Genomic DNA, 27,964 nt, shown 5'->3' with positions numbered 1-27,964 from the left:
TGCCCATGGTACTTTCGACCTTCCTACTGTGTCCATGGTACTTTCTACCTCCCTGCTGTGTCCATGGTACTTTCTACCTCCCTGCTGTGTCCATGGCACTTTCTACCTTCCTGCTGTGTCCATGGTACTTTCTACCTTCCTGCTGTGTCCATTTACTTTCTACCTTGCTGCAGTGTCAATGGCACTTTCTACCTTCCTGCTGTGTCCATGGTACTTTCTACCTTCCTGCAGTGTCCATGGCACTTTCTACCTTCCTGCTGTGTCCATGGCACTTTCTGCCTCCCTGCTGTGTCCATGGTACTTTCTACCTTCCTGAAGTGTCCATGGCACTTTCTACCTCCCTGCTGTGTCCATGGCACTTTCTACCTTCCTGCTGTGTCCATTTTACTTTCTACCTTCCTGCAGTGTCCATGGCACTTTCTACCTTCCTGCAGTGTCCATGGTACTTTCTACCTTCCTGCTGTGTCCATGGCACTTTCTACCTTCCTGCTGTGTCCATGGTACTTTCCACCTTCCTGCTTTGTCCATGGCACTTTCTACCTTCCTGCTGTGTCCATGGCACTTTCTACCTTCCTGCTGTGTCCATGGTACTTTCTACCTTCCTGCTGTGTCCATGGTACTTTCTACCTTCCTGCTGTGTCCATGGTACTTTCTACCTCCCTGCTTTGTCCATGGCACTTTCTACTTCCCTGCTGTGTCCATGGCACTTTCTACCTCCCTGCTGTGTCCATGGCACTTTCTACCTCCCTGCTGTGTCCCTGGCACTTTCTACCTCCCTGCTGTGTCCATGGCACTTTCTACCTCCCTGCTGTGTTCATGGTACTTTCTAGCTCCCTGCTGTGTCCATGGCACTTTCTAGCTCCCTGCTGTGTCCATGGCACTTTCTACCTTCCTGCTGTGTCTATGACACTTTCTACCTCCCTGCTGTGTCCCTGGCACTTTCTACCTCCCTGCTGTGTCCATGGCACTTTCTACCTCCCTGCTGTGTTCATGGTACTTTCTACCTCCCTGCTGTGTCCATGGCACTTTCTACCTCCCTGCTGTGTCCCTGGCACTTTCTACCTCCCTGCTGTGTCCATGGCACTTTCTACCTCCCTGCTGTGTTCATGGTACTTTCTAGCTCCCTGCTGTGTCCATGGCACTTTCTAGCTCCCTGCTGTGTCCATGGCACTTTCTACCTTCCTGCTGTGTCCATGGCACTTTCTACCTTCCTGCTGTGTCCATGGCACTTTTTGCCTCCCTGCTGTGCCCATGGCACTTTCTACCTCCCTGCTGTGTCCATGGCACTTTCTACCTCCCTGCTGTGTCTATGGCACTTTCTACCTCCCTCCAGTGTTCATAGCACTTTCTACCTTCCTGCTGTGTCCATGGCACTTTCTACCTCCCTGCTTTGTCCATGGCACTTTCTACTTCTCTGCTGTGTCCATGGCACTTTCTACCTCCCTGCTATGTCCATGGCACTTTCTACCTTCCTGCTGTGTCTATGACACTTTCTACCTCCCTGCTGTGTCCATGACACTTTCTACCTTCCTGCTGTGTCCATGGCACTTTCTACCTCCCTGCTGTGTCCATGGCACTTTCTACCTCCCTGCTGTGTCCATTACACTTTCTACCTCCCTGCTGTGTCCATTACACTTTCTACCTCCCTGCTGTGTTCATGGGACTTTCTGTCTCCCTGCTGTGTCCATGGCACTTTCTACCTCCCTGCTGTGTCCATGGCACTTTCTACCTCCCTGTTGTGTCCTTGGCACTTTCTACCTTCCTGCTGTGTCCATGGCACTTTCTACCTCCCTTCTGTGTCCATGGCACTTTCTACCTTCCTGCTGTGTCCATGGCTCTTTCTACCTCCCTGCTGTGTCCATGGCACTTTCTACCTTCCTGCTGTGTCCATGGCACTTTCTACCTTCCTGCTGTGTCCATGGCACTTTCTACCTTCCTGCTGTGTCCATGGCACTTTCTACCTTCCTGCTGTGTCCATGGTACTTTCTACCTTCCTGCTGTGTCCATGGCACTTTCTACCTTCCTGCTGTGTCCATGGCACTTTCTACCTTCCTGCTGTGTCCATGGCACTTTCTACCTTCCTGCTGTGTCCATGGCACTTTCTACCTTCCTGCTGTGTCCATGGCTGAGGGACTGATTACCTCATCTTTTGCATACAATTCTTCACATTAAGTCGTAGTATTGTATCAGTAAGACAGATGTTGCATGTGTCTAACTCATCATGAATTATACTTGAAGAAAAGTTTGAAGATAAGATGTAAACACAACATTGTTGCTACATGTACAGTGGTACCTCGGGTTACGAACACCTCAAAATTTAAACAATTATGTAAGTGTATTTATGCAAGTGCTTTTGTAAGTGTATTTTTGGGGGTCTGAAACGGATTAATTTAATTTACATTATTTCTTATGGGAACAAATTCATTCTGTATCAGCACTTGAACAGCTTTCTGGAACGAAAAAAAGTTCATGTCCCAAGGTACCACTGTATTTGAATTTATTTTTGTTCTTCAGATTCATTGTTGAATACCGTTATCCTTCATTTTGTGCTGTAAATATGTTTGAAGGCCATGGCAGCTGTAATAAACTCATTTAATCCATAAACACTTAATTCCACATAAAAATATTGATTGAGCTTCACACACTGTACTGATTGCGTATGATGAATGCATATTGCATACATATACCTGGAGAGGTTTTTGGGGGTCAATGCCCCCGCAACCCGATCTGTGACCAGGCCTCGTGGTAGATCAGAGCCTGATGAACCGGGCTGTTACTGCTGGTTGCACGTAAACCAACGTAGGAACCACAGCCTGGCTGGTCATGTACTGATTTTTATAGAATTATCGATAGAAATAAAACATCACTTAGAGAATTTGCATACAGCAAATCTAAGTAAAACAAGGGAAAACTGTACTCGAAAAGAAATCTTACTGTAGCTGCAAGTCAACTCAGCTGCCACACAAGACACAACCTCTCAACATATTTAATACAGTAACATATTCATTATTCTAAAACAGAGATTGAAATAAATTATATTTTGTTGTATGAAATGATTAAACCTACATTTTTTATTCTAGCGCTTCGCACATGATAAAAGTGTCAGTGTGACAAGTGGAGGAAATCCCTCAGTATACAGTACACAACTGCAGGATCACTTGCTGGCATAGAAGTGCTAAAGGACAGGTCTCTAGGTGAGTTGAAATTCAGATTCAATTTCAAGTTTTTATTTCTTTGCAAAGTTTACAATGTGTGACTTACATGTTATAATGAGTCTATTTCCATGCATAGTTTACAATGTGTAATTAGAATATTGATTTGCTAAGTGCAAAGAAAGCCACTGTTATGCCGAGACATTTCGGGCAGACTAAACCTAATGTTTTACACACTACATAATGCTAGACATATATATCATAGTTGGTTTGAATTTAACATTGTTTTTTATATGTCAGCAGAGATAGTAATGGTTCAGCAGTAATTAAATTAACAGGTAGTTGAATAACAAGTTACAGTATTATATTTTAGCACATTATACTTATAATAAGATTGAGACCATTTTAGTTTTGAAATAATCTTATAAAAATCTGGCAATTTTTGGGTTAAAGGTGGCGATAGTATATAGTGTTGTGTTGTTAGTTTTGGGAGATTAGGCGAGTTCTAAGTAGAGCCTTGAATTGGTGTGCAGGCAGCAGGGGCCCTCTTGTATGTTCAGGCAATGAATTTCAGATCTTAGGGCCCTTTATATGCATTACATTTTTGCATAGAGAGAGATGGACACAAGGGATATCAAAGAGTGTTTTGTGTCTCGTGTTATGTAAGTGCTTTCTATTGTAGTTCTCAAGAAGGAGTTTGAGGGGAGGGTTTATATTGGAGAATAATGTCCTGTGTATTTAGTAGGCACAATAATATAAGTGGATATTTTGTATGTTAACCCCTTCTCCTGTATAAATTACTAAATTTAAAAAGAGAAACTTTCGTTTTTCCTTTTGGGCCAGCGCCTCAGTGGGATACGACCGGTTTGTTGAAAGAAGAAAGAGTTTGTATATTAAGCAGGTTCAAGCTCTTAAATAGTGGTTGGGTGTGTTGCCTGGCACAGGAGTTTGTAATCATTCTCAGAGCAGCTTTCTCTTGTATACTTAAAGGTTTAAGTGATTTGCTGTGGTTGAACCCCATGCACAAATACCATAAGTGAGATAAGGGTAGATGAGAGAGTGGTAAAGAGCAAGAAGTGCCATTTGGGGTACATGATACCTATCTTAGAGAGGATGCCTACTGTTTTGGAGATTTTTTTGGAAATATGCTGTTTGTGGGTCTGAAATTTAAAATGGCTGTCAATGTGGAGCTCTAGAAATTTTCCATCAGTGTGTCTTGAAATGGAGGAACCATTTATCGATATGTTTAGTTGAATATTTGCAGCTCTGTTACCAAACAGGGTGAAGTAGGCTTTGTTGATATTGAGAGTAAGTTTGTTGGCCATCATCCAAGTGGATATTTTTAGCAGCTCATCATTTACAGTGTTTCTAAGTATGATTTGGTTTGGGTGAGAGAAGATATAGGTGTCATCTGCAAAAAGAACAGATTTAAGTAGTTTGGAGGCATTAGGGAGATCATTGATGTAAATGAGAGAGTAGTGGTCCAAGGACATTGCCCTGGGGGACTTCAACTAGAACAGGATGTGTGGTGGAGGCAACACCATTTGTGTATACATACTGGTGTGAGTTGCTAACATATGATTTAAGGTAATTTGAGTGAGTGTCCTATGACCCCATAATGTTCAAGTTTTTGGTGCAAGAGATCATGGTCAACTGTATCAAATGCTTTCCATAGGTCTATGAAGAGGCCCAGTGAAATTTCCTTTTTTTTCCAGCACCGTATGTAGTAGCTCAAGCATAAGTATAATTGCATCATTTGTGCTTTTGCTCGGTCTAAATCCAAACTGGCAGGGGTTAAGTATGTTGTGGGATACAAGGCAGGAGTAAACTTGCTTGTGTATTATTTTTTCGAAGATTTTAGATAAAAGGGGTAGGTTTGATATAGGTCTCTAGTTATATTTAAATCAATAGGATCACCTTTGTGGATTGGTGTAACCCTTGCTGTCTTGAGCAGGGATAGGAAGGTTGAAGATGCAATGGACTTGTTAAAAAGTGTTGCAATAATGGGTAACAACAAATGGGAAGCTTTTTTATACATAAATGGTGGTAAGCTATTTAGGTCTCCTGCCTTGCTCTTTAGTGTTTTGATGATGAGTGAGATTTCAGTAGGATTTGTTGGGGCTAGGAAAAGAGTATTTGGGTAGTTGCCAGTGAGGTAGTTTTTTTGGTGTATGTTTGAGTTTAGGATTTTGCTTGCTAGTGTTGTTCCTACAGTGGAAAGAAAAACATTTAGTTTGTTGGCAGTATCTGTCAACGGGATGAGAGGTTCATTAAGTTTGGTTAGGTTAATTACATTATTTTGAGACAGTTTCCTAGATCCTAGAATTTCATAGGGGGTTTTCCAATTCTTTTTCATATCCCCGTTTATGTCATAAAATCTGTTTTCGTAATACAGTGTTTTTGCCTTTCATATTACATTTGCAAGCATCGACGAGTATCGTTTCATCTGTTCCTTCGTAATTTGACCCAGTATGTACTGTTTTTTGTCAGTGAAAGTGAGGATCTTAATATTACGGATTGCGAAAAAGATTTAGGAGTTCTGGTTGGCAGTAATCTGAAACCAAGACAACAGTGCATAAGTGTTCGCAATAAAGCTAATAGAATCCTTGGCTTCATATCAAGAAGCATAAATAATAGGAGTCCTCAGGTTGTTCTTCAACTCTATACATCCTTGGTTAGGCCTCATTTAGATTATGCTGCACAGTTTTGGTCACCTTATTACAGAATGGATATAAATTCTCTGGAAAATGTACAAAGGAGGATGACAAAGTTGATTCCATGTATCAGAAACCTTCCCTATGAGGATAGACTAAGGGCCCTGAATCTGCACTCTCTAGAAAGACGTAGAATTAGGGGGGATATGATTGAGGTGTATAAATGGAAGACAGGAATAAATAAAGGGGATGTAAATAGTGTGCTGAAAATATCTAGCCTAGACAGGACTCGCAGCAATGGTTTTAAGTTGGAAAAATTCAGATTCAGGAAGGATATAGGAAAGTACTGGTTTGGTAATAGAGTTGTGGATGAGTGGAACAAACTCCCAAGTACCGTTATAGAGGCCAGAACGTTGTGTAGCTTTAAAAATAGGTTGGATAAATACATGAGTGGATGTGGGTGGGTGTGAGTTAGACCTGATAGCTTGTGCTACCAGGTCGGTTGCCGTGTTCCTCCCTTAAGTCAATGTGACCTGACCTGACTAGGTTGGGTGCATTGGCTTAAGCCGGTAGGAGACTTGGACCTGCCTCGCATGGGCCAGTAGGCCTTCTGCAGTGTTCCTTCGTTCTTATGTTCTTATGTTTGTAAGCCAGGGGCTGTTTAGTCTCTTGGCTGTGATTTGTTTTGTTTTTATCGGACAATGTCTGTTATAGAGGTTTTGGGTTTTTTGCAAAATTCTTTTTAAACATTCATCAGTATCGAGGCTAGGTGCTAGCTCACTTTGCCAGTCAATATTACTTAACCCTTAAATGGTCCAAACGTATATATACGTTTTTTCAACATCTGAAAGTATGTAAAAAAATGTAATCTTCTTTTTCGTTTTACATTTGAAAACGTGTAAAAAAAACTTTTATCTATATTTTTTTTTGTTATATTTGAAAATATGTAAAAAAAGTAGATCTACTTTTGTAGCAATATGAATTTGAACGTCGATCTGTTTGGACCGTTTAAAGGTTAATGTTGAAATAAAATTATTTACAGATGTTTCATCATGTAGTCGGAAAGAGGTCTTACTTGTGTCCTGAGGGAGTTTACATAAGTTTGTTATGAGAAAGGTGGGATAGTGGTCTGTGGAGTTATCTGTGATGATGCCTGCTTTTAGTGGGGATATAGTGTTAGTTCTGATATGGTTGAGTAGTGAGGCACTTGTCTCGGTATTCTTGTTGGTTTGGTTATAGAAGGTAGGAGTAAGCAGTTGCTCATAGTGTTAGTGAATTCAGTTACTTGTGGGCTGTGTTCATGGATGAGGTTAATATTGAAGTCACCTGTAAGTATAATGATGTCTGTTCATATCTGCATCAGTTATCATGTTTCTTAGGTTTTTGTTAAATGTGCAAATATTTGAGTGAGGTGCTCTGTAGATAGCTCCAACTGTTATGGGTTTTTTAAGGTTTTTGAACTTGAATTCTGCAAATGTATATTCACCATTTTCATTCCTGGTTCAGGTAGATTTGATGCATTCAAGTTCATCAGAGTAGTAGATTGCTGAGCCTCCTATTTGATTAGGCCTACAGTTGTGTATGACTGTGTAACCAGGTATAGCAAAGATGCTTGCAACGTCATGTTTAAGCCGGGTTTCGGTGAAAGTTATGATTGACATACATATGTAATGGCATGCAGGGAACTGAGTAATGCTAGGAGGTCATCAAAGTGTTTACTCAATGACCTGACATTATACTGTAATTGAATACTGTTATATTATTGTTGGTACTGAGTAGTGTCTTGGCCTGACTAGCAGTGTAGTATTGTTAGGATTGTTTATGTCATTTAATAAGAGGTTGATATCAGGATCGATGTTAACATTCATATGACTAATGAGGAATGTATGTACTACTAATATTAAAAGTACTCTATTAACTAATAAGAAGGATTGAAATATTGACTTAGACAATATTGCACACAGGACTTAATATTGCACGAGCTAATATGAAGAGCTCACAAATGGCAGTAAAAAGTGTAAGTATCAAGGGTCTATTTAAGAAATGAAAGAGGAAATGAATATACAGAGCTTAAAATTAAAAAATACTAATTGAAAGTAAGGGGAAGGAATAATAAAAGTGAAAATAATTTTGACCAAAAATTTTTAGAGGTTTGTGAATATATATTATTGTAAGTTGGAAGCTTGTTGAATAAAAAATGTATGGCAGATAGTAATAATGGGATTCAACAAATCTAGAGATAATAAAATAGTAAAATTTGGTGTTTGAAATTACGAGTAAAACAGTAAATATAAACACTATAAAGGGTAGTGGCCTGCACTTGGGAGTTTGGAAAGCAGACTGCAAGGTATAATAGTTATATAACAAGTAAATAATTGTACAAGGTAATTTCTAGAATGGTAGCACAAAATTAAGTCACACAGTTAACTGCTTGAGAAACATTGAGACAGTGAGGTAGTTGATACTATCTGGTAAATGATAGTACAGGGAGTAACACAATAATGAAGTAATAACATACACTAGATGTAGCACGTATAACGATTTGGACACTGTGGTTAATCAGTCTCTATAAGATTTGCATCTCGAAGAAAGCTAGACAGTTCATTTTCATTTGTGATAGGATACACACGGACTGCATTTGTTTTCCTTACTAGAATTTTTCCATCCCGCGTGAAGCACTGGTGAATTTTGTCTTTATTCTCCTGTTTAAGTTTTCTTACTCTGAACAGTAGGTTCTGGCGTTTTCTTGTCAGACACTCGTTTATGTATACATTTTTTTTTTTTTTTTGCTTTAATCGATGAACTGATTAGATCTTTTTTCCTGTCATGCATATGAAATCTAAGCATAACACTTTGTTTTGAACCTTGTTTCCCTAGTAACTGCTTTTCCTTTATATCCGACACTGGTACTATAACCTATAGTTGGTCTTTTATGATCTGAATAGTAGTATCTTTGCAGTTGGTTTGGTTTATTTCATGGGGAAAGAGTGAATTTCTAATTATTACTGAGTCAGATAACTTTTCTTGCTCAGTTTTATCGTCTCGGTAAGCAAAGTAGTTGTTCAACTGGGTATCCATGTTGTTCTTCCAGTCCTTAACTGCATCTTCAACCTTTGAGTTTAGAGATGTTATTTGCTCTGTGTGATCTGCTTTGTTTTAATTGGACAATGCCTGTTATGGAGGTTTTGGGGGTTTGTTTTGAAGAAAAATTTTGACACACTTCATCAATATCAGGGCTGTCAGCTAGCTCTCTGCCATTGTCACAGTTCTGATATAAAGTTATGTACTGATGACCTGTCATGAGGTTGAAAAGAGATCTTGTGTCTTGAGGTTATGAAGGTGATTATCCCTGATTATCCCTGCTTTTAGTGGGGATATAGTATTGGTCCAGATATGGTCAAGTAAAGAGGCACTTGTCTCAGAGATTCTAGTTGGCTTAGTTATGGATGGTAGTAGCAAGCAGTTGTTCAGTGTTTGTGAAATCAGCTGCTTGGATGAGGTTTATGTTAGATGCTCAAGCCCTAACACTCAAAAACTTTCTTTACTGCCTCCAATCCTTCCTGGGATGACACCTATCCCTCCTTCCTTCCTTCCACTCCAGATTTATATGTACTGTATACCCTTTTAGTCATTCTGTGTTGCTCCAGCCTCTAAATGTTCAAACCACCACAACAATCTTTCCTCTAACCTCTGAACCTGTATTGAGCCTGAATAACTTCCATCTCTGTCCCCACAGGTGCTGTATAATCCCAACAGGTTTAGCGCTCCCCCATGATTATAATATAATAATAATAATCTACCCTCTGAATAATACTTTTGGTAATCCCACATCATCATGCTCCTAATTCTCTGCATAATATTCACACCACACATTCTTAAAGACGGCATCTCCTTGTCAGTTATTGAGAGAAAGGTAGGCTAGAGAGAGGACAGGAAATGGGGAGGTAAGGAGTAAATTTAAGAATGTAATGCTAGAGTGTGCAGTAGAAGTTTGTGGGTATAAGAGGGTGGGTGTGGGTGTATTGGAGTGACTGGTGGAAGGATGAGCTAAAGAGGAGTGTAAGGCAGAAAGCCTCACTACTTTTTAATAACTTTGGTTTAGAGGTTACACAAGACCTGGGTAGGAGAGGTAATCAAATTTGATTCAAGGAAAGGGAGAGTATTTTTAATTCTTTGGACGAAAAGTCCTTCAACATAAAGGCACCCACTTCTTTGGGGAGGGAGTGTTAAACCTGTAGGAGTCAAACTGTGCCTGGGGGGAATGAGAGACAATCAGGTTCGATCCAAGGAAGGGTAGGTCATGTTCAGTTCCTTGGATCAAGAGCCCCTCACTTGCATCAAGGGATATTCCTTGATGGGATTGATTACAAATTAATGTACATTATTTCAGTCATGTGGCAATACTGGCTATCACATATCCCCCACCAACCATACAGTAGAGTGCTTGGAGGAGGGGAAGATTACAGTGTAGTGTATACTTGCTTGATACTACCACATACTGATCTCTCATACAATGTACAATGCCTGCACTTTAAAGGAGGGGTTTGGGATATTGGCAGTTTGGAGGGATATATTGTGTATCTTGATACGTATATGCTTCTAAACTGTTGTGTTCTGGGCACCTCTGCAAAAACAGTGATTATGTATGAGTGAGGTGAAAGTGTTGAATGATGAAACTATTTTCTTTTTTGGGATTTTCTTTCTTTTTTGGGTCACCCTGCCTCGGTGGGAGACGGCCGACTTGTTGAGAAAAAATTATATATATATATATATACATATATATATACATATATACATATACATATACATATATATATACATATATATATATATATATATATATATACAGTGGACCCCCGGTTAACGATATTTTTTCATTCCAGAAGTATGTTCAGGTGCCAGTACTGACCGAATTTGTTCCCATAAGGAATATTGTGAAGTAGATTAGTCCATTTCAGACCCCCAAACATACACGTACAAACGCACTTACATAAATACACTTACATAATTGGTCGCATTGGGAGGTGATCGTTATGTGGGGGTCCACTGTATATATATATATATATATATATATATATATATATATATATATATGCACATATATATATATATATATATACTATCTAGGTAGTAGGTTGGTAGACAGCAACCACCCAGGGAGGTACTACCATCCTGCCAAGTGAGTGTAAAATGAAAGCCTGTAATTGTTTTACATGATGGTAGGACTGCTGGTGTCCATTTTTCTGTCTCATAAACATGCAAAGTTTCAGGTACATCTTGCTACTTCTACTTACACTTAGGTCACACTACACATACATGTACAAGCATATATATACACACACCCCTCTGGGTTTTCTTCTATTTTCTTACTAGTTCTTGTTCTTGTTTATTTCCTCTTACCTCCATGGGGAAGTGGAACAGAATTCTTCCTCCGTAAGCCATGCGTGTTGTAAGAGGCGACTGAAATGCCGGGAGCAAGGGGCTAGTAACCCCTTCTTCTGTATATATTACTAAATGTAAAAGGAGAAACTTTCGTTTTTCCTTTTGGGCCACCCCGCCTCGGTGGGATACGGACGGTGTGTTGAAAGAAAGAAAGAATATATATATACTATATATATATATATGAAACACTTCTTTTTACATTTAGTATTTATTATTATTTTATTATTATCACACCGGCCGATTCCCACCAAGGCAGGGTGGCCCGAAAAAGAAAAACTTTCACCATCATTCACTCCATCACTGTCTTGCCAGAAGGGTGCCTTACACTACAGTTTTTAAACTGCAACATTAACACCCCTCCTTCAGAGTGCAGGCACTGTACTTCCCATCTCCAGGACTCAAGTCCGGCCTGCCGGTTTCCCTGAATCCCTTCATAAATGTTACTTTGCTCACACTCCAACAGCACGTCAAGTATTAAAAACCATTTGTCTCCATTCACTCCTATCAAACACGCTCAAGCATGCCTGCTGGAAGTCCAAGCCCCTCGCACACAAAACCTCCTTTACCCCCTCCCTCCAACCCTTCCTAGGCCGACCCCTACCCCGCCTTCTTTCCACTACAGACTGATACACTCTTGAAGTCATTCTGTTTCGCTCCATTCTCTCTACATGTCCGAACCACCTCAACAACCCTTCCTCAGCCCTCTGGACAACAGTTTTGGTAATCCCGCACCTCCTCCTAACTTCCAAACTACGAATTCTCTGCATTATATTCACACCACACATTGCCCTCAGACATGACATCTCCACTGCCTCCAGCCTTCTCCTCGCTGCAACATTCATCACCCACGCTTCACACCCATATAAGAGCGTTGGTAAAACTATACTCTCATACATTCCCCTCTTTGCCTCCAAGGACAAAGTTCTTTGTCTCCACAGACTCCTAAGTGCACCACTCACTCTTTTTCCCTCATCAATTCTATGATTCACCTCATCTTTCATAGACCCATCCGCTGACACGTCCACTCCCAAATATCTGAATACGTTCACCTCCTCCATACTCTCTCCCTCCAATCTGATATTCAATCTTTCATCACCTAATCTTTTTGTTATCCTCATAACCTTACTCTTTCCTGTATTCACCTTTAATTTTCTTCTTTTGCACACCCTACCAAATTCATCCACCAATCTCTGCAACTTCTCTTCAGAATCTCCCAAGAGCACAGTGTCATCAGCAAAGAGCAGCTGTGACAACTCCCACTTTGTGTGTGATTCTTTATCTTTTAACTCCACGCCTCTTGCCAAGACCCTCGCATTTACTTCTCTTACAACCCCATCTATAAATATATTAAACAACCACGGTGACATCACACATCCTTGTCTAAGTCCTACTTTTACTGGGAAAAAATTTCCCTCTTTCCTACATACTCTAACTTGAGCCTCACTATCCTCGTAAAAACTCTTCACTGCTTTCAGTAACCTACCTCCTACACCATACACTTGCAACATCTGCCACATTGCCCCCCTATCCACCCTGTCATACGCCTTTTCCAAATCCATAAATGCCACAAAGACCTCTTTAGCCTTATCTAAATACTGTTCACTTATATGTTTCACTGTAAACACCTGGTCCACACACCCCCTACCTTTCCTAAAGCCTCCTTGTTCATCTGCTATCCTATTCTCCGTCTTACTCTTAATTCTTTCAATTATAACTCTACCATACACTTTACCAGGTACACTCAACAGACTTATCCCCCTATAATTTTTGCACTCTCTTTTATCCCCTTTGCCTTTATACAAAGGAACTATGCATGCTCTCTGCCAATCCCTAGGTACCTTACCCTCTTCCATACATTTATTAAATAATTGCACCAACCACTCCAAAACTATATCCCCACCTGCTTTTAACATTTCTATCTTTATCCCATCAATCCCGGCTGCCTTACCCCCTTTCATTTTACCTACTGCCTCACGAACTTCCCCCACACTCACAACTGGCTCTTCCTCACTCCTACAAGATGTTATTCCTCCTTGCCCTATACACGAAATCACAGCTTCCCTATCTTCATCAACATTTAACAATTCCTCAAAATATTCCTTCCATCTTCCCAATACCTCTAACTCTCCATTTAATAACTCTCCTCTCCTATTTTTAACTGACAAATCCATTTGTTCTCTAGGCTTTCTTAACTTGTTAATCTCACTCCAAAACTTTTTCTTATTTTCAACAAAATTTGTTGATAACATCTCACCCACTCTCTCATTTGCTCTCTTTTTACATTGCTTCACCACTCTCTTAACCTCTCTCTTTTTCTCCATATACTCTTCCCTCCTTGCATCACTTCTACTTTGTAAAAACTTCTCATATGCTAACTTTTTCTCCCTTACTACTCTCTTTACATCATCATTCCACCAATCGCTCCTCTTCCCTCCTGCACCCACTTTCCTGTAACCACAAACTTCTGCTGAACACTCTAACACTACATTTTTAAACCTACCCCATACCTCTTCAACCCCATTGCCTATGCTCTCATTAGCCCATCTATCCTCCAATAGCTGTTTATATCTTACCCTAACTGCCTCCTCTTTTAGTTTATAAACCTTCACCTCTCTCTTCCCTGATGCTTCTATTCTCCTTGTATCCCATCTACCTTTTACTCTCAGTGTAGCTACAACTAGAAAGTGATCTGATATATCTGTGGCCCCTCTATAAACATGTACATCCTGAAGTCTACTCAACAGTCTTTTATCTACCAATACATAATCCAACAAACTACTGTCATTTCGCCCTACATCATATCGTGTATACTTATTTATCCTCTTTTTCTTAAAATATGTATTACCTATAACTAAACCCCTTTCTATACAAAGTTCAATCAAAGGGCTCCCATTATCATTTACACCTGGCACCCCAAACTTACCTACCACACCCTCTCTAAAAGTTTCTCCTACTTTAGCATTCAAGTCCCCTACCACAATTACTCTCTCACTTGGTTCAAAGGCTCCTATACATTCACTTAACATCTCCCAAAATCTCTCTCTCTCCTCTGCATTCCTCTCTTCTCCAGGTGCATACACGCTTATTATGACCCACTTCTCGCATCCAACCTTTACTTTAATCCACATAATTCTTGAATTTACACATTCATATTCTCTTTTCTCCTTCCATAACTGATCATTTAACATTACTGCTACCCCTTCCTTTGCTCTAACTCTCTCAGATACTCCAGATTTAATCCCATTTATTTCCCCCCACTGAAACTCTCCTACCCCCTTCAGCTTTGTTTCGCTTAGGGCCAGGACATCCAACTTCTTTTCATTCATAACATCAGCAATCATCTGTTTCTTGTCATCCGCACTACATCCACGCACATTTAAGCAACCCAGTTTTATAAAGTTTTTCTTCTTCTCTTTTTTAGTAATTGTATACAGGAGAAGGGGTTACTAGCCCATTGCTCCCGGCATTTTAGTCGCCTCATACGACACGCATGGCTTACGGAGGAAAGATTCTTTTCCACTTCCCCATGGACAATAGAAGAAATAAAAAAGAACAAGAGCTATTTAGAAAAAGGAGAAAAACCTAGATGTATGTATATATATATATGCATGTGCGTGTCTGTGAAGTGTGACCAAAGTGTTAGTAGGAGTAGCAAGATATCCCTGTTATCTTAGCGTGTTTATGAGACAGAAAAAGAAACCAGCAATCCTACCATCATGCAAAACAATTACAGGTTTTTGTTTCACAGTCATCTGGCAGGACGGTAGTACTTCCCTGGGTGGTTGCTGTCTACCAACCTACTACATTTAGTAGTAGATATAATTGTATAAAATGCTAATTATGTACACTTATACTGTACAGTGGACCCCCGCATAATGATCACCTCCCAATGCGACCAATTATGTAAGTGTATTTATGTAAGTGCGTTTGTACGTGTATGTTTGGGGGTCTGAAATGGACTAATCTACTTCACAATATTCCTTATGGGAACAAATTCGGTCAGTACTGGCACCTGAACATATTTCTGGAGTGAAAAAATATCGTTAACCGGGGGTCCACTGTATTCACAAAAAAAAAAAAAATTAAATTTGTATGGATCATTCAGCATTGATCATGTAAAAAAATACTCAGCATCTGGGGTTTCCAGCCTTAGTAACAAAAGCTGATAGTTATTCTTTTTAACATATTAGCCATCTCCCACTAAGGTAGGATGACCACTACAAAAAAAAAAAAGAAAACACATTCATTTAATCACTGTCCTGCCAGAAGCACACTGACATCACAGTTCAGATGCCTCTCCAGACTGCAACATCCATAGCCCTTTTTTTTAAAGTGCAGGCACTGTACTTTCCACCTCTAGGAGTCAAGTCCAGTGAAGTGGTTTCCCAGAATCCCATAAATATTATTTTACTCACAGTCCAACAGAAGATCTGACATTCTCACACAAGTCTTTTGCATGTTCAATGCTCCCAGCACTCAAACCTTTACCCCCTCCCTCCCTCCAACCCTTGCTTGGATGACTCCCTACCCCTCCTCTCCACTCTCTCTTTTGTTCTGTGGTTCATCTCTTCGTTTAGAGACCCACTGCTGGCAAGTCCATTCCCAAATATCTAAATACATACATATATTTCCTCCATACTCCCTCCTATCTGATGTCCAATGTTTCTTTGTCAAGATTTTTTGTCGCTCTCATCTCTCTGCTCTTTTGTATGTTCATTTTTCGTTTCCTTCTTTTACATAACCTCCTAAATTCATGCACCAACCTACCTTTGCAGTGTGTCTTCAGAATTGCCCAAAAGAACTGTAACTGACAAACATGAAATACTAATCCCATAAATGTCATACATCACTTGGGGAATGAGGTAATTAAGTTTATTCCAAGGAAAGAGAAGGTAGCTCCAGTTCCTCAGCTGAGGTGCCCTTCACCCTTGAAGTATAAAGTGACTGTATCAGGATGGCAGTTTTATACCTCCGTAACACATCCTCACACAGGTTATCATTAACAATCTCTGGTACATGTCTAATCTAGTACGTGTGCTTTGTAACCCTTTTGGGTTTAGGGCATTGTGAATGAAATGACAAGTACGTTATGTAGTAAATCATTGTACATTGCCCATTCATACTTAATTTATGCATTGCAACTTGGACAGTGTTGTCCCACAGCTTGATTACTAGTGCATTCAGCTCACATAGGGGTCTGGGGGTCGATCCCCAGTACAGGGGGAAACATTAGGATGTGTTTCTTTGAGACACCTGCTGTCCATGTTCACTGAGCAGTAAAATAGGTACCTGGGTGTTAGTCAACTGGTATGGGTCACATCCTGGGGACAAAATTTACCTAATTTGCCAGAATGCTCTGCATAACAAGAGGCTTTCTATATAGTATAATGGCATTGATGTCAGCCATGGTTTATAGACCTTGTACATGCACGTGTAGAAATAAAGATTATTATATTAGTTTATAATCTGCTGTAGTATATTTGCTGCTTTTACTGAATGTAACGAAGGGGTAAGAAAATAAGTCTGTTGGATATACAGGATAAATTGTAAGGCAGAATCATTATCAATAGAGTTATGGGAAAAAAAGTGAGTTTGCAGATAAGAAAGAATCAAAGCATTTAGAAAGGGAAGGGGATGTGTGGACCAGGTGTCTGCATAAAAATGTATGTGTGCAATATTTAGTCAAGGGAGAAGACATGATAGGTTGGATATGGAGATCAATGTGGCAGATGTTGCAAAGGTCTGAAATACGTGGCTTAAAAGAATTTTTGTGCTTGGGTTAGGCTCATGTTAGTGTATCTAGGAGAGGAGGGGAATATAGTCCAGTAAAAGTAAGCCTTAGCTAGGGATTTATGTCACTGTGGTTGTTCAGTGCATTAATAGATATACCCCTATTGTACATTGTATTAGTGAGAATCTCACTCCTCCCATTTTTGCAGCTTCACCTGCTCTTAACTCTAGCCCTGAACTGGCAGGTGTGTCTGCTGGCTTTGATAATTAATTTCAGTCTTTTGTAGGTGTGTAAAAGAAAAACCACTGATCAATATGTAACATTTTTACTTAACATGTGAACAACGACAACAGTTGACATGAAGCATGTTAGGTCATGGAAGTCACACTCGTGGGTTTGACCTGGTGCAGCACATCCCACCTGGCAGGTCAGATCTTTAACTTTGTCAGAACAGTAGGCTGTAGCTCAATACAGACATATATATGGGTCATACATGTAGAAAGTGGTTTTAAGCTTACATTGTAGCAGACAGATTATTATCAAAACAAAGCACTTAAACCACCAGGGTCGTACAGCACTGACACACACTTACCACAAACAATCTCATATTTACAAAAGGTTTTTCCTCTTAAGAAAGGTTTCTTTATATTGGTGAGGGGCTTTTGATCTAAGGAATTGAAACAATGCTCCAATTTCTTGAATCAAGCCTGAGTGCCTTCCATTTCCCCAAGCACTATATGACCCCTATGGGTTTAGCACTCATGAATATAATAATAATAATATAAATGCTTTCTTGCTACAAATGTCTTTCTGCTACCATGGATCAAATATTTAACATCAACCAAATCGTTGCACAGTAGTATTACATTTATAATTGGGACGGTGCAGCTCGACTAGGAGGTTCCCCATGGAATAAGTGTTGTCCATAAACACAAATATTATATTCGTGGAAAATACAAAACCCACAATAGTCATTTAGTTGTGCTGAATATAATAAAAAAAACAAGATAATCAAACAAGTGTTGCAGTGTCCCAGACTAAATGTATAACTCGCCTGGACTGACTGCGGTTAGTTCCTCTACTGGTCGGTAATATTTTTACTTCAAGCCTTTTCTGCATCTTAGTTGTACTGATAGTTTGAAGCAATGGTTCTTAGCCTTTTCATGATTACAGACCCCCAAAGGATTGCCCAGTGTGTCCCCCACACCCCCCTTCACCAGACTGTGGGAATCATTACCACTAATCCCATTAGATATCAGTATGGCCTCAAAAGATGTCAATAACTTGATTTTACTTTACATATGGAAAGCTAGCAAAAGTACAGGTGATAGTTTATTCTAATCTAACAGTTTTTTTAAAATTGTTCGGAGATCAAGTCCTGTATCCCCATTATTTGGTTCCCATACCCCTAGTTAAGAGCTCCTGCTTTAGAGTATCCATTTACCCTGAGACTTTACTGTTTACCACATTTCTCTTCTTTTTTAGCTAATTTCTTTCCCTAACCCTTTATGTATTGCCTCTTTTCATTTAAAATTCCACCATCACCCATTCCCATATATTAATCATCCATTTGCCTACCAGGCTGGGGTGTTGCAACTAGTGACAAGCCCCATCCTCTCCTTCCATCTTAGGAGAGTGTTGTGACCACTTATAAAGGAACCTCTATACTCGATATGAAATGTTTATAGTTTTTACATACTCACTTAAGATTAATTTATGTAAATGTGTGAAATATAATCATCACAATATATCAACACATGATATGTGAGGTAAAAAGTAAGGGAGTAGTTGCCACTCGACAAGTGAGAAAACAGGTTATGTACACAGACAGGAACGTTATCACTATAACTTACATGCTGTATTAGAGTGGTGTATAGTGTATACTTGTGTGTAGGGGACAGCTAGCTAGTGGAAGACACTGCAGACATCTGCTCTCATTCACAATAGACATCCACTTGAATATACACAACAGACATCAACTTATTGCTCACACACATACTGTTATTATACAAGATTACATACTGCTACTGGATATATGCGTATAATATATTGCTTCTGAAATCCACAAGGGAAATCCAGCTGTCTACCACACACAAGTACAAAAACTTGTTCAGTATAAAGGTTGATTCTAGACATTAGTTTGGGAGAGGATGTGGAAAAGGGAAGTGGCTGAGTACATAAGTTTCCTAGACAGTAAGAGTTGTTTTCTATGATTAGCAAGAGGTAAGGAAGTGAAGGAATTCACACACACACTTTTAATCCAAGTAAGGAGTTTGCCTCCACTATTTTGTAAGTGCTTCCAGCACTTTATTTACCTTGTAGTAGAGGTCTGTAGGTTTTTGACAGTCAAATCTGCAGTAAGTAGAAAGGAGAGCAACATTAAAGCATTCTTGAGGTATTTCCTGCCACCTTAATATTACACAGTTGGCACTAATCTAGTTGAAGAAACAGTAGGGAGAGTAAATGAGTGTTACCACTAGGTCCAGGCAACTTATACATACCCTCACACATACATTGGCACAGAGAAAATGAACAATGTCTGTTGGTACATATGCCCTTTTGCCCCAGTAAGGCCAGGCCAGACTTGTTCACCTAGACTTAAAGTATCCAACTGCAATCGGTTATCAGTCATTCCTCTTCCTCCTGCAATATAAAGAGCTTACATTTACCAAGTGGGTCTTTGCTCCCTACTCAACAAAGGCAACAGGACACACTTTCATAAGGAATCTTTAGTTTTTATGATTCTGAAAACTGGCCTCATCCTCTTAGCAAGCATTTGTGGGCATCATCATATCATACATTAATATACAAGATACTTAAAGGAGGTTGGTGTTTAATGACAGGTGTTCATCTCCCATATGCTTAAGAGTGCGAGTGATGTATCAATTTCCTGATCCTATGAAGAGTAGTGTGGCTAGAATCGTGCAGGTCGGCTTGACCCAGACCACAGCTACTCTTATGCTCAAGGCTAGGGGTGTACAACATAATTGTGCAGCAATATGCTTTGCTATCTAATAAGGCAAGGATTAATCATCTGGCCTGTATTGCATCTTGGGTTAAAACAAAAGAAAATAATGACAGGACTGCCCCGTACTATGATGGGGTAAAAGGTAAAACTATTTGGATAATTGAGTACTGCTACTATAAATGTGCTTGTATAAAAAAGTGTAGTAGTACTGTACTTGTGCACCCCAACACTAGGTTACCTTAAAGCAGTGTTGGGGTTTGAGCAGTTTGTACCTGTAGGGTAGGGACATTTCTTTTTTTATCCATCAGTGCCCCAACTTTCTACAGGATGCTTGCCTAAGAACTCTGTATCTATTTTATCATAAATGGTGGGGATACTATGTTTTCTGTCTTGTCTAAATTTGGTGAGACTTGTGGTCAATGACTTGGAATGAATTGTGTATTGTTTTATCATCATGGTGGAATGCTAAACCCATAGGAATGAGGGGCAATTGAGCATGATCCAAGGAAAGGGAGGATAGGTTTAATTCCTTGGATCAAAAGCCTCTCATTGGCCTTAAGGCACCTCCTCTTCAAGGGAGGCACCTTGATGCCAGTAAAAAGCTCTTGATCTAAGGAATCAGCACTTCCTTTCCCTGGATTGAATCCGATTGCTTTCAATTTTCTAAAGGGATGAATGATCCCCTATGGGTTTAGCACTCCCCTCATGAAATAAATTCATTGAAACTCCTCCGTTAATTAAGGGTTGTATTGTTTGAGTAATGTCAATGATTGAATAATTTAGCTTCTTATTGTGGTGGTTTCTGTAATGTAACTCTGAAGTGGTGTAAGTAGCAATGAGTTAGTAATACCATCAAACTGGTAATAACCAAATGGTTCTACATTTATAAGTTGAGCAAATTGACCAACTATGCTATAGATGAGCACTGTTCGTTAACTACTGTAATTTTTATTGATTTAGAATAGTAGTAGCTTAGCGCTTCATTTTGATTATAATAATAGAATAGTAGTACTTTTTTTCCTAGAAGGGAGAAATACTGCAAAAGCTAACCAGAGACATGGGAGACACTGGTGTCCACCACACCATGACAAGTGTCAACAGTTCACTCCTATGGTATTCCTCTTTTCATAGTATAGAGTGTTGTATGACCCTTGTAGGTTTAGCTCTTTGTTTTGATTATAATAATAATCTTCATAGTGTAGCATTAAGTGAAATTTTGGCTTGTAGAGCTTTGCTTATTACTGTACTATGACATTGTCCTTTTTGTCTAAAACAAAACTAAAAACGTGGAGCATGTTTGTATAAACATGTGAAGTGGCTGTCCTACATATTCTAGTTTTGAATGTATCTAAGATGTGTTGACATCCAAAATTAAGGAGTAAAAGCAAGAAAATATTAGGGACGGGAATGACAAGAAGTATTCTATCACTGTTGGTTGTAGTCTTATAGTATTTCGATGCCATACTGGTCGCCAGTGTTACCAAAGTGAGCAAGTTGCATGCATCTTGCATCCATATGTAAGAGGGAAAGTCTCTTAAGAAATCACCGATAAATCAAGACATTATCAATACAAAAGAGATTAAATACAGTACAGTATTACCTATTGTTTCAGAGAGAAAAGAAGAGCTGGGACATTTTAAATTCACTATCATTACCTACTGTACATCGAGGATGTACAGCTTACACGTGTAGGTTTTGAACACGATATAAAATTGGTGTATAAAACTTCGTTTAAATGCTTTATGAGCTACAAATGTCTGGAGGAATGGTTATAGGGATTTATAATGGTTTATACTAATGAACTGCTGTTATGTTTACTTACACAATGAAGTGACTGAGAAGCAGGCCTGAGACAGGAGTGGCTGTTTTGGCATTACTAGTTTTGTGATATAGCCCACTCAAAATCTATAACTTCATAAAAATCACTGAACGAAATGACACATTTTTATCTGAACCATACGCAAAACACATGGCTGGAGCCTAGACAGTCGATGCAGTAATCGGGCCATGGGTAATGGTGTGAAGGAGTGTTGGTGATTTAGGTTTTACTTGTGTTAACAGTACTGTTATTGTGTAGTGTTTCTGATGTTGAGTGTTCATTACTTGAGTGATAGCAATGTGCAGTTATGGACGTAGATTTATTTTGGGTGGGGAAGGGGAGGTTGTAGATGGGGTGTGCTTCAGGATCAGTGAAGCTAATCTGTAAGAGGTATAGTGTTAAAAGATGTAGTTAAATGCACACATTCTATGTAGTCTGGATGAATAGGAAATTCCTTTTGTAGTGTGAAACTGTGTGCCAAGAAGTGGAAAAAAGAGTATTAGGTGATATACAAAGGTAGTACATTATTAGGGTATACCAGGTGGACGACACAAGGATGTATGATGACTGGTGGGAGGGAAGATTTAGACTAGGGTCTTTACCACACTCCTGCCAAAGCCAAACTAAAACTGATCAACACTAAGGTGATGGGGCCATAGAACCTGCATTGACGCCAACCATCGCTGCTGCTGCTGATGATTATTATGATACCATTGGCAGATGAGGAGGTGCCTGAAGAGGTATCTATCTCGCTGTTCTCTGGGAACCATGGCCTTGGCCCTGGCAGCGAAGATACACCTGAGGTAGGGACGAAGGGTCCTGTGTTGGGCCGTAGTCTGGTGTGCCACGGGTCCCCTGCAGAGCCCTCAGACGACCCCACCCGGTGTGCATCTTTGTATATGGCATCACCTGTACCCAGGTCAGTCAGGACACCCGGCGAGGACATGGAGGTGTCCTCACCATCCTCAATGCGGTTCGTCTCTATGAAGTTTGGCACCATGCGAGGTGATGTTGTGGTGGGTGGTGCAATATCTGCAAATAAAGCCACAGTTAATACTGAGACCACAGACTAAGCAACTGTAAAACATGACTAGTACAGCTTGGATCTGAACAGTCTTTGACTGGGCAGCTGAAAAAGTTAAAACTTTTCTACTAAAATTTTCTTACCCAATAGCATGTCTTTGGTTAAAGCACCTCTATATGATGTATTTATGTAGTTTGCATTGAGAAACTCCCTGTATATATGCTATTTAGACGTACCAATATGATGTGTTCATGTAGTCAATACTGAGTAACACCCTGTATTCTTATACTATTCAGACATACCATTGCTAATCTATAATTATGTCATTTAGACAATATTCTAATCATGTAAACAGTAAGTCACTGTCAGTGATTTTAATGACTATGAACTTTCATTTATTCACATTATAAATTTATCATTAAGGTTTCAACAGATTATTTGCTGTTACTAAATAATACCAGTGATACACTTTTCAATCATTGTCCTAAGAAGATCCAAGTCCTTCCCACCTGCTATGAATTATATGATTTAGCCAGTTGATACACTGAAAGGGAAATTAGAGAAATAATCATAAAAAAAAAGTGGGTAATATTATGAAGTTTGGAGGGATCATCTGAACTTTAGTATCTGTGCACCTTTGGAGTGAATGATGATGAAAGTGATTCTTTTTCAGGTCAAACTACCTTGGTGGGAGATGGCCAGCATAAAAAAAACAAGATACATGAAAATGGAAGACAACAGGACCATCAAGAGAGGCCACACCTGTAAACTGAGTGTTGAGAGGAACACACCACTGTAATTTTATTGAGTAAGCAATATTATATTCTGAAAATGTGAAACAGTGTGTAAGTGATCACACAGTTTAAAAGGTGCATCCAGGAGTGAAAACTAAGACACCTGCAAACATCTTTGTATAACTTGCATGTATGCACTCTCATATGCCAACACACTACACACAAACAGTGGGTCACAATTGGAAGTTGAAGACCCAGATGAGTCACAGGGATGTTAGGAAGTATTTCTTAGAAACATAAACATAAGAAAGGAGGAACACTGCAGCAGTCCTGTTGGCCCATACTAGGCAGGTCCTTTATAATCCTTCCCACTAACAAAATATTTGCCAAACCCAATTTTCAGTGCTACCCAAGAAATAAGTTTTGATGATTCTATTTACTCATTATGCAAGTCTCACTTAAATCCAGCCCCTCTCACTCATGTATTTATCTAACCTAAATTTGAAACTACCCAATGTTTTAGCTTCAATAACCCTACTAGGCAGACTGTTACTCATTAACTACCCTATTTCCAAACCAATACTTTTTTATATCCTTTCGAAATCTAAACTTATCTAATTTGAATCCATTATTGCGGGTTTTTTCTTAAAGGGATATCCTCAAAACCTTATTTATATCCCCTTTGTTAATACCCATCTTCCACTTATACACTTCGATCATGTCTCCCCTCATTCTTCGTCTTACAAGTGAATGTAGTTTAAGAGTCTTCAATCATTCTTCGTACGGAAGATTTCTAATGCTGTGTATTAATTTGGTCATTCTACGCTGGATGTTTTCTAGCGAATTTATATCCATTCTGTAATATGGAGACCAGAACTGGGCTGCGTAATCTAGGTGAGGCCTTACTAATGATGTATATTATTATTATAATCAAAAAGAAGTGCTAAGCCACAAGGGACTAATGATGTATAAAGCTGTAAAATAGCCGCTGGACTTCTGTTGCTTACACTTCTAGATATATTATTATTATTATAATCAAGGGGGAAGCGCTAAACCTGGAGGATTATACAGCACCTGGGGGGGGGGATGTGGAAGGTATTCAGGCTTAATTCGGGGAACTGGAGCACAGATCCAATTCCCTAAATCAAGAGCCCCTCACCAACATCAAGGAACCTTCCTTGAGGGGACTTCTAGATATAAATCCCAGTAATTTGTTTACTTTGTTATGTACGCTTAGGCATTGCTGTCTTGGTTTAAACTTGCTGCTCACCATAATCCCCAAATCCTTTTCGCAATCTGTATGGCTAAGTTCTACGTTATTTAGCTGATAAGTACTAGGGTTATGCACACTCCCGAGCTTCAGAACCTTGCATTTATCTACATTGAACTGCATCTGCCACTTTCCTGACCAGGAATTGAGTTTGTCTAAATCCTCCTGAAGTTCCCTAACATCTACGTTTGAATCGATTATCCTACCTATCTTTGTGTCATCGGGGAATTTGCTCATATCACTAGTAATTCCCTCATTAAGGTCATTGATATATATTATAAGCAACAACGGGCCCAAGACTGATCCCTTTGGAATGCCACTTGTTACAGATCCCCACTCGGATTTAACCCCCATTTAAGCATACTCTCTGCTTCCTATTGGTGAGTCATGACTTGATCCATGACAGCACTTTTCCCCCAATGCCATGAGCTGCCACTTTCTTTAACAGTCTCTGGTGCAGTACTCTATCAAAAGCCTTACTAAAATAAGCAATATCGAATTCTATATCATGATCAACAACCTCAAAAGCTTTACTGAAGAAGGTTAATAAATTAGTTAGGCAGGAACGGCCCCTGGTGAAACCATGCTGAGTATCATTAATCAAGCTGTGCTTATCGAGATGGCTTCTTATATTATCAGCTATAATTGACTCTTTAGTAATTTTCCTACAATTGAGGTTAGGCTTATTGGGCGATAATTTGACGGTAACGACTTGTCCCCCGCTTTAAAAATAGGAATTACATTAGCCATCTTCCACATATCAGACACTACACCTGTTTGAAGAGAAATATTAAAAATATTAATCAGTGGTTCACAAAGTTCCATTTTACACTCTTTAAGAACTCTTGAAAAAAAAGTTCATCAGGGCCCGGGGACTTATTTTGTTTCAACCTGAATACTCAGTCATAGTCAGGAAGTGGAATAGCCTAGCAAGTGAGGTAGTGGAGGTAGGAACCATACATAGCTTTAAGATGAGGTATGATAAAGCTCATGGAGCAGGGAGAGAGAGGACCTAGTAGCACTCAGTGAAGAGGCTGGGGCCAGGAGCTGAGTCTCGACTCCTGCAACCATAACTAGGTGAGTACACTATACACACACACACACACACACACACACACACACACACACACACACACTCTAATTAGCTGGTCACAGTGGCTTGTCTGGCCACACACCATGGAATGAGATGCCGGGCTCCCCTCACCATTCTTTCCCCTCACTTTCTCCTCTGGTAACTCCCCCTCCCCACACCCACCATCACCACACACTTAACACACTGTCTCTCTCTAAACAGTGGATTACTACTTACTGATTGTGTTATGCCAGTTGTCTCTTAAGTGGACCAACACCTTGTGCTTTGTCTTATTTTTTTTTCTTTTCATTTCTGAAAATGATCTTGAGTGTGTCTGCATCCTGTAGCTCGATTACTAACACAGCTTACACACTGAGGTCCGGAGTGGGAATCCCCGGTATGGGTGGAAACATTAGGACATGTTTCCATAAGACACCTGCTGTCCATGTTCACCCATCAGTATAAAATAAGTACCTGGGTGTTGGTGAACTGGTGTGGGTCGCATCCTGGGACAAAACTGACCAAATTTGCAGGAAATGCTCGGCATAACAAAGGGTTTTCTGTATATTAGTATATCATTGATGTCAGCTATGGTCTGTATAAGTTGTATCAAGTACTTGTAGAAATAAAGATTATTATTATTATTATTACTGAATTTAAACTTTCAGTGCCATTATATGTTCATAAAACAGAAGCTTGCTATAGAAATTTTGTAGAGTAAATGTTAAGATAAGATTTCGTTTGGATTTTTAACCCCGGAGGGTTAGCCACCCAGGATAACCCAAGAAAGTCAGTGCGTCATCGAGGACTGTCTAACTTATTTCCATTGGGGTCCTTAATCTTGTCCCCCAGGATGCGACCCACACCAGTCGACTAACACCCAGGTACCTATTTGCTGCTAGGTGAACAGGACAACAGGTGTAAGGAAACGTGTCCACCCGCCGGGAATCGAACCCGGGCCCTCCATGTGTGAAGCGGGAGCTTTAGCCACCAGGCCTGATGGATCACTTTGAGAATTAAGTCTGATGGAAGTGAGAGAGCACTTGTTGCATAACATAAAAGGACACAAGTGCAACTAATGTGACATTTTATTGTGGCAATGTTTCACTCCCCAGAAGAGCAAAACGTTGCCACAATAAAATGTCACAGCTGCACTCGTGCCCCTTTTGCCTAACATACTGTCAGTAATGCTACCAACATTATTACAGCATGGCAGAGAAATACTACACCATACTGACAAACATGCTTGGAAATTAGATGAGGATGCAAGCATAAAATAAATAGCAACAAGTTAAAGTTCTCATACATCAGGGATTAGCAGTAGCTTCATTTTTCTTGAGAGATAACCTTGATATAAACCTTAATGTCTTCAGTAACCCCTTGCATGTATAGTATTCTTTAACACTATTTCCCTTCTCTTCTCCCAAACTCACAGTAAACATTGATGTTGGACTCGACTTCTCCTATGGAATTCTTTGCAACGCAGGTGTAGAGGCCAATGTCTGCTGCTGTGAGATCGTGGATGGTGAGCTTCATGTGGACAGCATAGCCTCCAGGCTTCTTGTGTTCTTCCCGCACCACATACTTGCTAGAAGACATCAACATCTCTCCTGCAGGTAATGCCACTAGTTATAGTGAGAGAATGTGGAGGAGTGCAGAATAGGGAAGAGAAGTAGGTTTGTTTGGGGAAAGCACTGTGAGGACAGCAGTGAGAGAATGTGTGTGATGTAACAGTATTGTGTATAAGGGCAGTGAGAGGGTATGTGATGAAGCAATGTGTTCTAGGAGAGGGGTGAGTATATGATGTGTGTGTGGGAAGTGGGAAGTCACAGTAGTGTGTATGAGGAGACCGGTGAATGGGAAAGAGTATTAAGTGTATGGGGAATGAGTGACAGGTAGATGGTGTTACGAGATGTAAGAAATTATAATAGACAGCTTTTCAGGAGTTAGGTAAAAGGACTCAAGTACAGCTAATGTGACATTTTATTGAGGCAGCATTTCATTCTCCAGGAGCTTTGTCAAGCCTTTACAAACATAGTGGGTATGTATAGGCTTAGAGTGAGGTGTAAGGCACAATATAATCATTGTAGAGGTCTAC

At 39.8% G+C, this 27,964-nt stretch overlaps 1 protein-coding gene and 1 long non-coding RNA gene across 3 annotated transcripts in view; one reads left to right on the top strand and one right to left on the bottom strand.

The window, feature by feature from the left end:
* LOC128684976 (uncharacterized) overlaps nt 1–27,964 on the top strand; it is a 37,293-nt gene that overhangs the window by 1,601 nt on the left and 7,728 nt on the right. Inside the window, exons 2-4 of the long non-coding RNA XR_008406455.2 lie at nt 3,081–3,194; nt 23,464–23,598; nt 27,302–27,482. This is a non-coding gene — a long non-coding RNA (uncharacterized lncRNA). The remainder of the gene's footprint in view (nt 1–3,080; nt 3,195–23,463; nt 23,599–27,301; nt 27,483–27,964) is intronic.
* Nucleotides 17,289–27,964, bottom strand: part of LOC128684975 (lachesin) — a 557,865-nt gene continuing 547,189 nt past the window's right edge. Inside the window, exons 9-12 of one of the 2 annotated variants that reach the window (XM_070098933.1) lie at nt 27,300–27,476; nt 22,478–22,798; nt 19,481–19,622; nt 17,289–19,331 (exon numbers count right to left, since the gene is read on the bottom strand). In XM_070098933.1, the coding sequence (XP_069955034.1) occupies nt 19,483–19,622; nt 22,478–22,798; nt 27,300–27,476 (638 nt within the window). In that variant the 3' untranslated portion in view covers nt 17,289–19,331; nt 19,481–19,482. Of the gene's footprint in view, nt 19,623–22,477; nt 22,799–27,299; nt 27,477–27,964 lie in introns of both variants that reach the window. The other variant, XM_070098924.1, reaches the window with a different exon arrangement.

This window comes from Cherax quadricarinatus, chromosome 5 (assembly GCF_038502225.1).
Source record: "Cherax quadricarinatus isolate ZL_2023a chromosome 5, ASM3850222v1, whole genome shotgun sequence".
Lineage (NCBI taxonomy): Eukaryota > Metazoa > Arthropoda > Malacostraca > Decapoda > Parastacidae > Cherax > Cherax quadricarinatus.
Note: the sequence above shows the minus strand (reverse complement) of the source record. Positions and strands in the feature narration are given on the sequence as shown.